The sequence below is a fragment of the Neovison vison genome, chromosome 6, assembly GCF_020171115.1.
Source record: "Neovison vison isolate M4711 chromosome 6, ASM_NN_V1, whole genome shotgun sequence".
Classification (NCBI taxonomy): Eukaryota; Metazoa; Chordata; class Mammalia; order Carnivora; family Mustelidae; genus Neogale; species Neogale vison.
In genome coordinates, this window is record NC_058096.1 from 189328049 (window position 1) to 189340487 (window position 12439).

Genomic DNA, 12439 nt, shown 5'->3' on the forward strand with positions numbered 1-12439 from the left:
AAGGTATATGCACGTCCACATTGCTTGTTGCTGGAAAAATAAATAAATAAATAGATAGATAGATAGATAAATTTATTTGTAAGTAAAATCCACTACCAACTCTGGGTTTTCTTTTTCAGATGCAAAAGAATTTGTTTTAAAAGCCCAGATCTTAGCTGGAGGAAGAGGAAAAGGTGTCTTCAGTAGCGGTTTGAAAGGAGGCGTTCACTTAACAAAAGAGTAAGTCTGGACATTTTTAATTCTGTGTCTTTGGTCTAAGCAGTTATGGGAGATTTTGCTCATGACTGAAGGAAGCAGTCCTTGAGAAAGATGGTTGGAATGGGGTTTGGGGCAAAAGGTAGCAAAAAAGGAAATGAATTAAAGGTAAGAGGGCTCTGTGGTGCCCAAGTGTTCTTTATCTCACAAAAGGATTTTTTCTCTACTAATTGGTGAAAACTCAACACTCCTTCTGTTGTAGACAATCAATGATTCATCATAAATGTTGAAAACAACAACATAAATGTGGCCTCCATAGTGTCTCTTCCCTATTCTAGAACCCGCAGTAGCTCCCCAGTACCAATGGCTTCAGTTGTCCCTCCTGTATGATAGTCCAAGCCTTCGGGTATCAGGGCCCAGCACTGCCCACTTTCCCTTTCCTTTCTGTCATTTATCTTTTCATTATCTACTTTGAATCTCACCCTCTCTCTTGTGCCCCTCAGTGACCAATACTTCTCACACTGCTCAAGTCAGGTCTTTATTATTGACCTCATATCTAAATCTGTTATGCATTTCAGCAGTGTCTTTCTACTATGAAAGTAATTTATTTTGGGGAGAGAGAATAGCAGAGGGAAGCAAGAATCTCCCTTCCCTCCCTTCCCCTTCCTTCCCCTTTCCCTGCCCCCTTTCCTTCTCTCCTTCTTTTCTCCCCTCTTCTTCCCTCCCCTCACTTCCTTTCCTTTCTCTTTCCCCCCTCCCCCCCATATGTATTTTGTTCTCAGTGAGCCTCCGGTACAGGGCTAGGCACCTAGTACATGAGCAGAAAGCCCTACGGACTCGATGAGTGTGGAGCTGGACATGAGGACATGGCATGCAGTCTGCTCTAAAGTAATTTTCAGCATAGACATTGATTTTTTTTCCTTTCTCTCTCTCTCTCTCTCAGCCCTCAAGTTGTGGGACAGCTGGCTAAACAGATGATTGGGTATAATCTAGCAACAAAACAAACTCCAAAAGAAGGTGTGAAAGTTAACAAGGTAATACGAATGCTGTGGGTCATTTTCTATGTATGTTGTTAGAAAGAAGAAGAGAAAATCCTATTTCAGTTTTGACAACCTGATGAAGCACTACACTTTGGTGATACACCATTATATTTTTTAAACCTCCTATGATCTGTTTAGGTTGTGGTATGACTTTGAGGAGAAACGCAAGGGTTCTGTAATAGTACAAGTGTTTATTATCATTAGCATTTACTAAAAGTAGGTGTGGGTGAATGATGGAATCGATGACTTTCCCTTCCAGAACACACGCCCAGGTTGTTTAAAGCTGAATGGGCTTTGAGTGACAGCTCTTACTCCTCAGTGTGGACATTCTATGCTCCTTCATAACCCCACCCTCGTCCTGCGAATCAGTTACCTGCTGAGATTGGTTTTCTAAGTGTCGCTTTACCTTACTTTGAGATTAATACCACTGAAATCCACTATCACTGCACGTACTGTGGGTGAGTGGTCTGCTGGGGTTCCCAAGTGTGTCTAGGGGGCACCTCATGCACATACGCACACATGCAGAACATAAAACCCCACATCAAGTGGCCTACCTCAGTCATAAAATCGTGGGTGCAGAGCCAAGGCCAGAACCTAACTCTGCTCCTGTCAGCCTGTCCACCTTATATACCTCCTGGTACACAGAGACACCACTGCTGGCTACTTGATTTGCAGGACTCAGTTCAAAAACATATAGGGGCCTTTGTTCAAATTTCAAGTCCGCTCCAGCAAAGCATTATACCAAAAGACCAGGATGGGAACTCTTCGGAGCATTGGCTCCTGTGTGATGACAAGATTCCACACCCCAGTCCTGGCAGGCACGGATGGTTAGAAGACGCTGTCATAACAGTGAATGGGAACCCAGGCTTTTAGGGATTCTCTCTCTGCTTTGTGGACACAGCATCACAGATGATGGTTTCCACCATCAGTGTGCCTGCTTGGGGAACCTGAGGCAGTGTATTCTGTTCTCAATTTCTCAGAGTAAAAAGGGGAGAAAATTTTCGAGATGACCAAAAAAACAAAAAATTGCCGGTTGGTTCTTAGTGTACAATGGTGGGGGTCTCTTGGGTCTCCCTTGGTCTGAAAGAGGGAGATGGAAATCCTGGTGGTCATTAGCTCCTTCATTCTGAGAACTTAAAGCTTTTATAAATGTCAAGAGAGCATACTAAGGAAATGGGTTGTGGTGATTTCCCTTTCCCACTTCTTCTCAGATGTAAGAACTGTTTTAAAACTCAAAGTGTTTTGTTTTGACTTTTGTTTGGCCCAACACAGTGCTTTTATTTGCCTTTTAAATCTGGTTATGAGTCTTTACCTGTGTTAATTTTTCAAAATTTGTCCACAGAGGACATGATTAGTGTTTTTGTTTGTAGGATTTCGTTGTTTTATATGGCTATATGAGTTTTTAGATTAGAGTTTGTGGTACTTTTTAAAAACATATAAAAATACCTAAAGCAGATTCACCCTGTATGGTAATGCATAAAATTAGTTTGGAGATAGGTTTCTGAAAGGCTGGTGATAAGTGTATGCCTGTACATTGAGTCATTGCCAGAAACGTCTATAATGTGTTGTTTTTTTAAGTAGTGTATTGTGTTTTCCTCCGATTGTAAAAGTAATTCGTGTAAAAAAAATTCCTATCTTACAGAAATAGAAAAATTTGAAAACAGAAATTCTTTGGCTTCTCACCCCCCTGAAATAATGGCATATATCGGGTCTGTCCTTATTCTGTTTATGTTATTACATAACATAGTTTATGTTACTACATTCCTATTATGTTACTACTATTCCTACACTATAACATTGTGTACAACTTTAAGGAACATGGATTTTTTTTTTTCATTTATGGAATCTTGGACAGTAGATAGAAGTCACCCCATTATAGAAACTTTAGATTTCTAAGATTGCTTGAGAAGTTGTATAAACACATACATACATCGTACACTTTGGATATTTTTTTCTGAGTCTGTGCCAATGCACTTCTCTTGTGTTCCCTTGGGTAACGATATGGGAGGTGAGACTCTTCTACTCACCACGTTCTTCACGATTCAGTTCCAGTGAAGGTTACTACTGTACAGCGAGAGAAGTGGGAGAACCAAGTATATTTTTAATCTTTTCTAATCACAGTTCTGTTACAGATAATTTGTGTGCTAACACTCATCCACAGATCACAGTTTCAATAGCATGAGACGAAAAACAAAAACCAACCAACCCGGTTCAGTGGTCCAGTAGTTCCCCAAAGCTTCCCATCCTGGAGGACTCCACAAAAAGGTTGTGTTGATGATGTTTGTGTCAGTCACAGATGAAGTCACATTTCTGAAATATAATCAGCTCAGGTCGTCCTCGTGGGATGAGTGTTCATGGAATCCATTTAGATTCTCTCTGCAACAATGCCTAATATATTCTGACTTCCTGGGCCATATGGAGGGCATGGTAATGTCAAAAATCTGATCTCAAAATACTGTATCTTGAATTTTCCACTGATAATCATCATTTTCCTGGGACTGTTTTCTTAAAGAGTCATATATTATTTCTACCAAGCAGAAGACTTTGGAGACAGCAGCTGGTCTTTACAAATAGAAATTTGATGGAATGCAGAGCACATCTGTCAACATTTTAGAAGATTAAGAATAGGACTCTTGAATGACATCCTAAAAAGTTACAGTGTTGTGTTGCTTCTCAGAATAACTACTGAAAACCATTAAATTTCCTTCTCTAGACTAACTCTTATTAGAAAGTGAACAGAAAACAGCATGCTTCTGTGAAAATCCCAACACCATGTGCCAAGAAGTATTTCTTACATAGTCATGAGTTACCATTTATGATAAAAGAATCAATATGAAGCCTCCTATATTTTATTTTTAACTGGTGATGTGTTTGAAAAGAATTTCTGTATTCATTACTTCATAGCTTTTTAGACCATCATATATTTATCCCATTACATGTGTCTTAAAAATTAGTGGTTTGATGGCATCTGGGTAGTTAATATTTATGCTGTTTTATCTGTGACTTTTTTGGTGAAATCTTTTACTGAACTATTTTCAGGAAAAGCAATGAAAGTGCTTTTATTATTTTCACTACTAGTGAAAAAATAATGTGATTAGTTATGAATATTCTTTTTTTTTTAAATGATCAAAGACATCTTTTACCAGCTTTTTTTGGAGTGTCAGCTGGTACATCCTCTCTCTCTCTCTAGGGCAGTTTGGTAGTACTTATCAAAATTGCAAATATGAAGAGTCTTCTGGATACCTTATCTACAGGGATACTAGAACACATAAAGGTATATATATATAAATAAACACTGAAGTAGGCTTTTAGAGATACGAAGTCCACATACGTGACTGTCAGTTGGGACATAATTAAATAAATATTGACATATAAGTACCATCTAGTCACAAAGAAGACAGAGGACCTTGGAGAGATCTCCAACTTGTAGTACTAAGATTAAGAACAAGAGAGGGGCACCTGGGTGGCTCAGTGGGTTAAGCCTCTGCCTTCAGCTCAGGTCATGGTATCAGCATCCTGGGATCGAGCCCTACATCGGGCTCTCTGCTCAGCGGGGAGCCTGCTTCCCCCTCTCTCTCTGCCTGCCTCTCTGCCTACTTGTGATCTCTCTTTATGTCAAATAAATAAAATCTTAAAAAAAAAAAAAACAAGAAAAAAGAGGCATTCACTTATGTATAATATGCTTCCACGTGTAGGATGTCTCCACTACTGTAATGCTTGTAGATGAATGGGAAAGAGATACAAAGTTAACAGTGGTTTTTCCTGGTAGGCCTGCCACACAGTTGCTGAGGCTGTGCTGAGCAAAAGGACAGGGGGCCGAGGCAGTGAGCACAGAATGCAATCCTTCCATCCCCTTGCCTCTTGCCCAGGCATGGTCCTGACATGCACAGGATCATGGCCTCCCAGAGAAAGTTGCTACTTTTTCTGATGATCACAGAAGTTCCATATAGGCTCCTGATCACCCTCTCTCCTGATGCTCAAGGGCTGTGTATGTGCAGCCTGGGGGCGCTGTCACGGTCTTGTGTATATTCTTTTGGTACCTTTTTTTTTTTTCAGACTATATGAGACATTGTGAAGACTCTTGTTAATAAACAACACAATACTTTCACACACTACATTTCAAAAATGATGCATCTGTGAACGGTACGATAAAGGTCATAGCGTTCTTTTGGTACCTTTTGCATTATTTTTGAATAAGCAAATAATGTATTTGTAATTTTAAAGAAAGTGGAAATTGAATTAAAAATACAGTGATCCACGAGATGGAGGTATACAAACATAGGAAGCATCAGACATACTGTGGAAAGTTGGCAACAAACTTGGTTTTCCACCAGTGCAAGCTGAGAAAAACCAGTGTAGTAAAAATCATGTACGTACAGTTAATGCCTCAAATTAAAACAACAACTGCTTCCCTGGAGTTTTTCTTAAGTGTCAGGGTTTCTCAAGGAAGAAAAAGAGAAGATTAGAGTAGGAAGGTTCCTTGAGGCAAACCGAATACCTGTCACTTGAGCAAGTTAGCAGGATCAATTAAGGAGGTGCAGATGGGCATTCTGTACCATGAGGGCAGAACTCTCAAATCTCTGGATACTAGCTCACTGGGTTTTAAGAGCCTGAAAATGAAGCTCTTTGATTTGTATAGCAAGTTTATATAGATTTCCAGGTGGAACTCAGCTCAATGCTGAATTAATTTGACTTTCTCACTAATATGGCAGGTGATGGTTGCTGAAGCCTTGGACATTTCCAGAGAAACCTACCTGGCCATTCTGATGGACCGGTCCTGCAATGGCCCAGTAATAGTGGGCAGCCCTCAGGGGGGTGTTGACATTGAAGAGGTGGCAGCTTCTAATCCAGAACTTATTTTTAAGGTATGTTAAGATTCCTGGCTATACTGTGTTCATTGATTATTGTTGCACAAGCTGTTAAAGATTTAATGTGCAGTCTGAGGCTGGTAATAGTACATTTGCTTCTGGGATTTACGGCGTGAAGATTTGAATCCTTTTTCTTAACTGAGTGCTTAGTTGAAGTTGGGTAGAATGAAGGTATTCCCTATCCAAGACCCTCTTCTTTGCTTTTTCCTTCTCTTCCTTTATTCATCCTTCCTGCTTTTTCTTCCTCCTTCATTTCTTCTATCCACACAGCCCCAAGAATTAACCAATAGGGGAGGTCTGTGAGTTTTCCATTTTTCTGGGCTAACTCTACCCCACTTCATAGTATGCAGGATCCAGAAATTCTCTCCTAGGAGACTGAATGTGAGCTAGATACTGCTTCCATGTCTCCCAGTACTGCTGATATAAAACGGAGTCCTTCAAAAGTCCAGATTCTATCAGTTTGTTTCAATCCTTTGAATCTTACCCTTTATTTCTAGCCACAGATCTGGCTGAGGTCAGATCCTAACCAGCCTGCAAGCGTCTCAGTGTTTCTATGCCTCATTTTCTGAATCACTAAAGTGGAAGTGGGGGTAATTTCCACCCCATAGAATTGTGAGGAAGAATGAGGTTAATGTGTAAAAAGTGCTTCTCAACCTACCTCATTTGTAAGAAGAAGCATCTGTGGTCTTGAGAATTGTAATTCTGGTTTTTTTAATTCTGAGTTCTTAATATCAAAAAAATCATGTTAGAAATTTTTACCAGAAAAAAAAGAATAAGAAATTTTTAGCAGAAGGATTCTTTATTTCTTTTAGAAAATGATTTCGTTTCCTTTCAAAAAGTGAGAATTTTATTTCCTGAACCTCTTTGTTTAGATCAGGTACTGATATTCTGGTGACTGGTGTTAGAATGTTTTTCACCAGTATCGTATCTTTAGTTTAACTGCCTTGGAAGTCAAATTGAGACTTTACATGTTGGCTTACCAATAATGCCTAGCCATTTTCAAAATTAATGTGATTTAAACAAGCCAATCCATTTGTGAAGAGAATACATGAGATAATGTATATGAAGAGCACTTTGTATCTTGGAGAGAATGGCCCTTTGTAGAGCTAAGGTATTATTAATAATTATCATCATCAATAGACTGTTTAAATCATACGGTAATATTTAACCTACGTATGACAGGCTCTAAACTTAACAGCAATGTTAGGCAGGAAAACCTTACTTTGGAATCTTTCCAAAAAATGTCATAAAAATTAACTGACTAAATATTCGTCAGTGCCATCTGTATAGTAATTAAAAGTGAAAACTGGCATCCGATTGTCTTGTCAGCATGCCACCCTGAAGAATTATATAGTTTTTGGAAAGGCTGTTTTTTAGATGGTCTGCTAATTAAAACATACCCTATAGGCAGCTGCGGTAGCCCTGCTCAGAGATCTTTGGAAAGGTGCCACACGTTAATTACTCATTTTGCAAATAAATACTAAGCATTTTCTTTCAAGGTTGTGAATCTTTTCATTTGCCTGTCTGAATTTTCCTTCTTTGATTCATTTTTACTAGGAGCAAGTTGACATTATGGAAGGGGTAAAGGACAGCCAAGCTCAGCGGATGGCAGGAAATCTAGGCTTCCTTGGGCCTTTGAAAAACCAGGTACCTGAGAATGTGGAGGCCACTGTGAATGACTTGTTTCAGAAAGCATTTACTACCTTGCTTCCTTTCCTCTGATATCTGTGACTCCCAGGACACGGGATGATTTATTGTTTGACAGCTGTGCCCCCGTTGTTTATGACAAAGAACACTCTTTCCCTTGTATGCCAGAACAGAATGCTGCTGAGATGTGTTCCTATGTATGTGGGTATGTGGGCACGGGTGAGTGTTGCACACAGACACGTGCATTTTGGCTCTGTGTGTTAGTCTCACACACTAACTGCGGGGTTAGTGCAGCCCAGGAATTAGACCAGGCCATGGAGGCTTAGACACATGGGCTGTCGAGTCAGGCAGACCTGAGTTTGAATCGAGCACTGCCTCCCAGCATGCGTGACTCTGCCTATCTAAACATTAGTATCATCATTTGTGAGAATGGGGCATATTGTCAGGATTGAGCACGCTGATGTGGGGAAGTGCTTATTCACTACTCTAGAAAGGTCAGCTGTTGTTGTTACTAATAATACACATTACTTAACTAATTGCTATTCTTTCATAGCTAATGGGATTTGAGATGAATATTAATGGTCTGAAAGTGATATTTCACTGAAAACAGCTTAAATTATGCCAATTTAATAATTATACCTCTTGGCTTCAAAGACAGAAAAATTGTCCTCGGAGCTGTTGAGTGGATGAATTTTTCTTGAGGATCACATTGGTCCTGCATTGCCCTTGGTCCAGCCCACAGAGCCTGATTGTATGTTTACATAAACAAGCTTCTTTGTCTCACAATTAAATCAGAACTTACTGGCTGTTTCTATTTTTATTTACTTATATATATATATTTTTTTTTACAAGTAAGACATGTGCTTTTATTATCGTGCATATTTACAAACTTGCTGGTTTGAATAACTGACATTGGTCCTCCCATCATCATATGAATGATGTCATTTTTCTGAATAGATCTGAGTATTTTTAAAATCTGTTTACACTGTTATTTTTCAAACTGTTTACACAGTTTGGCAACCGTGGCCATTGCTGCTATGAACATTAGGATACAGACGGCCCTTCTTTTCAATACATCTGTATCTTTGGGGTAAATACCCAGTAGTGCAATTGCAGGGACATAGGGAAGCTCTATTTTTAATTTGTTAAGGAATCTCCACACTGTTCTCCAAATTGGCTGCACCAACTTGCATTCCCATCAACAGTGTAAGAGGGTTCCCCTTTCTCCACATCCTCTCCAATACACGTTGTTTCCTGTCTTGCTAATTTTGGCCATTCTAACTGGTATAAGGTGGTATCTCAAAGTGATTTTAATTTGAATCTTCCTGATGGCTAGTGATGATGAACATTTTTTCATGTGTCTGATAGCCATTTGTATGTCTTCTTTGGAGAAGTGTCTGTTCATATCTTCTGCCCATTTTTTGACATGATTATCTGTTTTGTGTGTGTTGAGTTTGGGAAGTTCTTTATAGATCCTGGATATCAGCCTTTAGTCTGCACTGTCACTTGCAAATATCTTCTCCCATTCTGTGGGTTGCCTCTTTGTTTTGTTGACAGTTTCCTTTGCTGTGCAGAAGGTTTTGATCCCAAAAGTTCATTTTCGCTTTTGTTTCCTTTGCCTTCGGAGACATATCTTGAAAGAAGTTGCTGTGGCTGATATCGAAGAGGCTACTGCCTATGTTCTCCTCTATGATTCTGATGGATTCCTATCTTACGTTGAGGTCTTTTATCCATTTCGAGTTTATCCTTGTGTACGGTGTAAGAGAATGGTTGAGTTTCATTCTTCTATGTATAGCTGTCCAATTTTCCCAGCACCATTTATTGAAGAGACTGTCTTTTTTCCATTGTATACTGGCTGTTTTTAACTACATGACTAAGAGAAACCACCTTAGTAACCCTAGATCCCGTGTGTATGTATATGTGAGAGAGAGTGTGTCTGTGTTAGAGTGTGTCTGTGTGAGTGTGTTTATGTTCCCCTGGGGCTCCAGATGGTTACAGAGCATTTCCTTTAATTTATTTGGGCAACATTCCTCTAAAAGAACAGATTTCAGGGGCATTGGGTGGCTCAGTCATTAAGCATCTATCTGCCTTCGGCTCAGGTCATGATCCCAGGGTCCTGGGATAGAACCCTGCATGGGATCCTGGCTCAGCAGAAAGTCTGCTTCTCCCTCTCCCACTCCCCTCGCTTGTGTTTCCTCTCTTACTATGTCTCTCTCTGTCAAATAAATAAATAAAATCTTAAAAAAATAAAAAGAACAGATTTCACATGCTTCTCTTTCTGTCTTTAGTTTTTCTTTTGATTATTATATCTCTCAGAACTTAAGGGTGGCAATAAGGCAAGTCATACAAGGATAAAGCAGAGACTTTCACAAATATGTGTGTTTAAATTAGGATAGCACTTATTTGAACCTGGGACGAAAGACTCCCTTGGAAAGCAAAAAGTTCAAGATGGTGGAAGGGTCAGGAACATCTGGAACCAAAACTTAGTAGGAGAGAGAGCCAAGACTCTGTGGATAGGTAGAGGAACTAACTGTCATTCCCAGACTGTCAAGGAGATGCCAAGTTAGTCACCTGCTAAAAGGAGGTTATGGTAGATTTTTGAGGACGGGCTGCAGGGTTGGATTCACCCCCTGAGAATGAGGTCACTAACTAGCTCAGCTGCTCACTGGACATTTATTGTGGGGTGTCTTGTGTAGGGGTGGTGATCCCCAAGACCACTCTGCCATATGGTTTCCATGTTCTAGCCACGCTGCTCTGCAGTAAGCTCCAGAATGTTCCTCATCGCCCCACTCCCCTCCTCCATATGCCTCTGCACATCTCTGTTTCTCTACTGATTTGCATTCATCTTTGCAGATCCTTACCTACACCACAGAAGGGACTTTGTCAGCCTTGCTCGCTGCTGCGTTGGCAGCAAAGTGCTTGGCAGATGCATTAGGTGCCCTAGAAACATTTGTCGTATGCATGAATAAGTGCAACAGCACATCCTGGATGTCCGCTTTGCACAGTCTCTTAGGGAGCTGGTGATGGGGAGCTTTAAGGGCAGGACAAAAAGTCTGCAGTGGGCAAATCCACCGACACCATGGCTTGACAGCCCCGGAGGTGAACACAACAGAGAATTTTAGAAAAGGCACTAACGGTATTAGGTATGCCCGAAGATACTTTCTTCCTTCTGCTGTAGTAAGAGAACTTTAAGAGTCATAGCTCTTAAATGCTTGAATCATGTTTCCTCAGTAGCCCAAACACTCTAGGTTTTAAATGAATTACCTGTGGAAGGACGATGAACATGCAAGTTCTCAGGGCTCATTAGGAACTATAATGTCATTGTATTTTTAACTGAATGTGTCGAGGAAAGACATTTTTTAATTCATTTCTCCCCCTCACAACCCCTGGTTTGTCACCCACTACATGAAAGGCTTTAAATCTTCATTTGCTCAGCAAAGTTGGAGCAAGCGCTGCCTGGGTGCTGCTGACTCTGCTGGACCCTGGGAAACAGAGATGATGAGAAATAGCCATTGTTCTCCAGGGGCTCACAGAACAGCGGTCAGCTGCTGGCAGCAATTACAGGGAGAGGGAGTGTGAAGGACAGCAAGGATGATCTGTTGTAGGTGTGTTGGAATTTGTTCACCTGGAGACAGCTGATTATATTTGCACAGTAGAAAGGAGAATATATGTGTGCTGGAGTGGTACATTGGGAGCCTCTGCTTTGGGAAGCGTTCTCAAGCCACAGAGGTCAGCGACATGTTCCAGAAAGCCGGTGTCCAGTAAGCAAAGGAAGCTCCCCAGAAGAGAAGACATTTAAATGAGCAACAAATACTGATCCTTTGATCAAGAAATGGTATCTTTGAGCCCCCTCAGATTCAGTGTGACCTTGAAAGTCACTTAATTCTCATCGAGCACATGGTTTAGGCATCTGGAGGCAGAGCTCTTATGGATGAACAGCTTATAGCATGATCATTTTGTAAAGTTATTAATATCTTTCCTGTAACTCATGCCTGTTGTCTGTGAACACAAGATATTCACATTAGACTTAATAACAACAACAAAAAGTACCACCTTGCACAGAAACTACCAAGTATGTGTTCCTGATAAAATTCATTTCAGCAGGAATCGGTTGAAAAGACTAAAGCCACAGGGAAGCTGAAAATGACTAAAAATTCACAGATTTCTCAAGTGTGTCTTAGTTATACTCTATATTATTAATTTCTGAAAACACAGACACCATGAATTGCCAATATGCATCTTTATTTAGTATTTAAGCTGATGAAAAGATTTGATGGGTGCTGTTAATAAATAATTCACTAGTGCATCTGAGAACGGTTTGTCCCCCTGGCTGGCTTTAAAAACTGTGAGTGTTGATGATATTAGTTCCTGGAATAAAACGAAAATATTTCTAAAAATTTTAACCTGCTAAAACGTATTTGAAGGTACTTGTAAATTTGTCAGGGTTCTGTTCATATGGCTCAAAGGATAGTTGATTTTAGGCATCTTAATTTTTCCAATTGCTTAACAAACCTTAAAATAACATTAATTGGTGGCAAAAGAAAAGAAAACAAATTTTCTGTACAGTGTGGTTTTGAACTGAGGAAGTAGGTGGCAGTAGGAAGCTGGCTGACTATAAGGTAAACAGCAGAATGTTTTCTTTGACTTGTGTTTAATTTATTTTAAAAATTTGAACATGTTTAGAAAGCT

The 12439-nt window shown here is 40.0% G+C and overlaps 1 protein-coding gene across 1 annotated transcript in view; it reads left to right on the forward strand.

Annotated features, from left to right (window-relative positions):
- The window catches only part of SUCLG2 (succinate-CoA ligase GDP-forming subunit beta), a 275266-nt gene that overhangs the window by 135928 nt on the left and 126899 nt on the right, over nt 1-12439 (forward strand). The window contains exons 3-6 of the mRNA XM_044253200.1: nt 120-219; nt 1139-1229; nt 5948-6100; nt 7661-7750. Coding sequence (XP_044109135.1) covers nt 120-219; nt 1139-1229; nt 5948-6100; nt 7661-7750 — 434 coding nt within the window. The remainder of the gene's footprint in view (nt 1-119; nt 220-1138; nt 1230-5947; nt 6101-7660; nt 7751-12439) is intronic.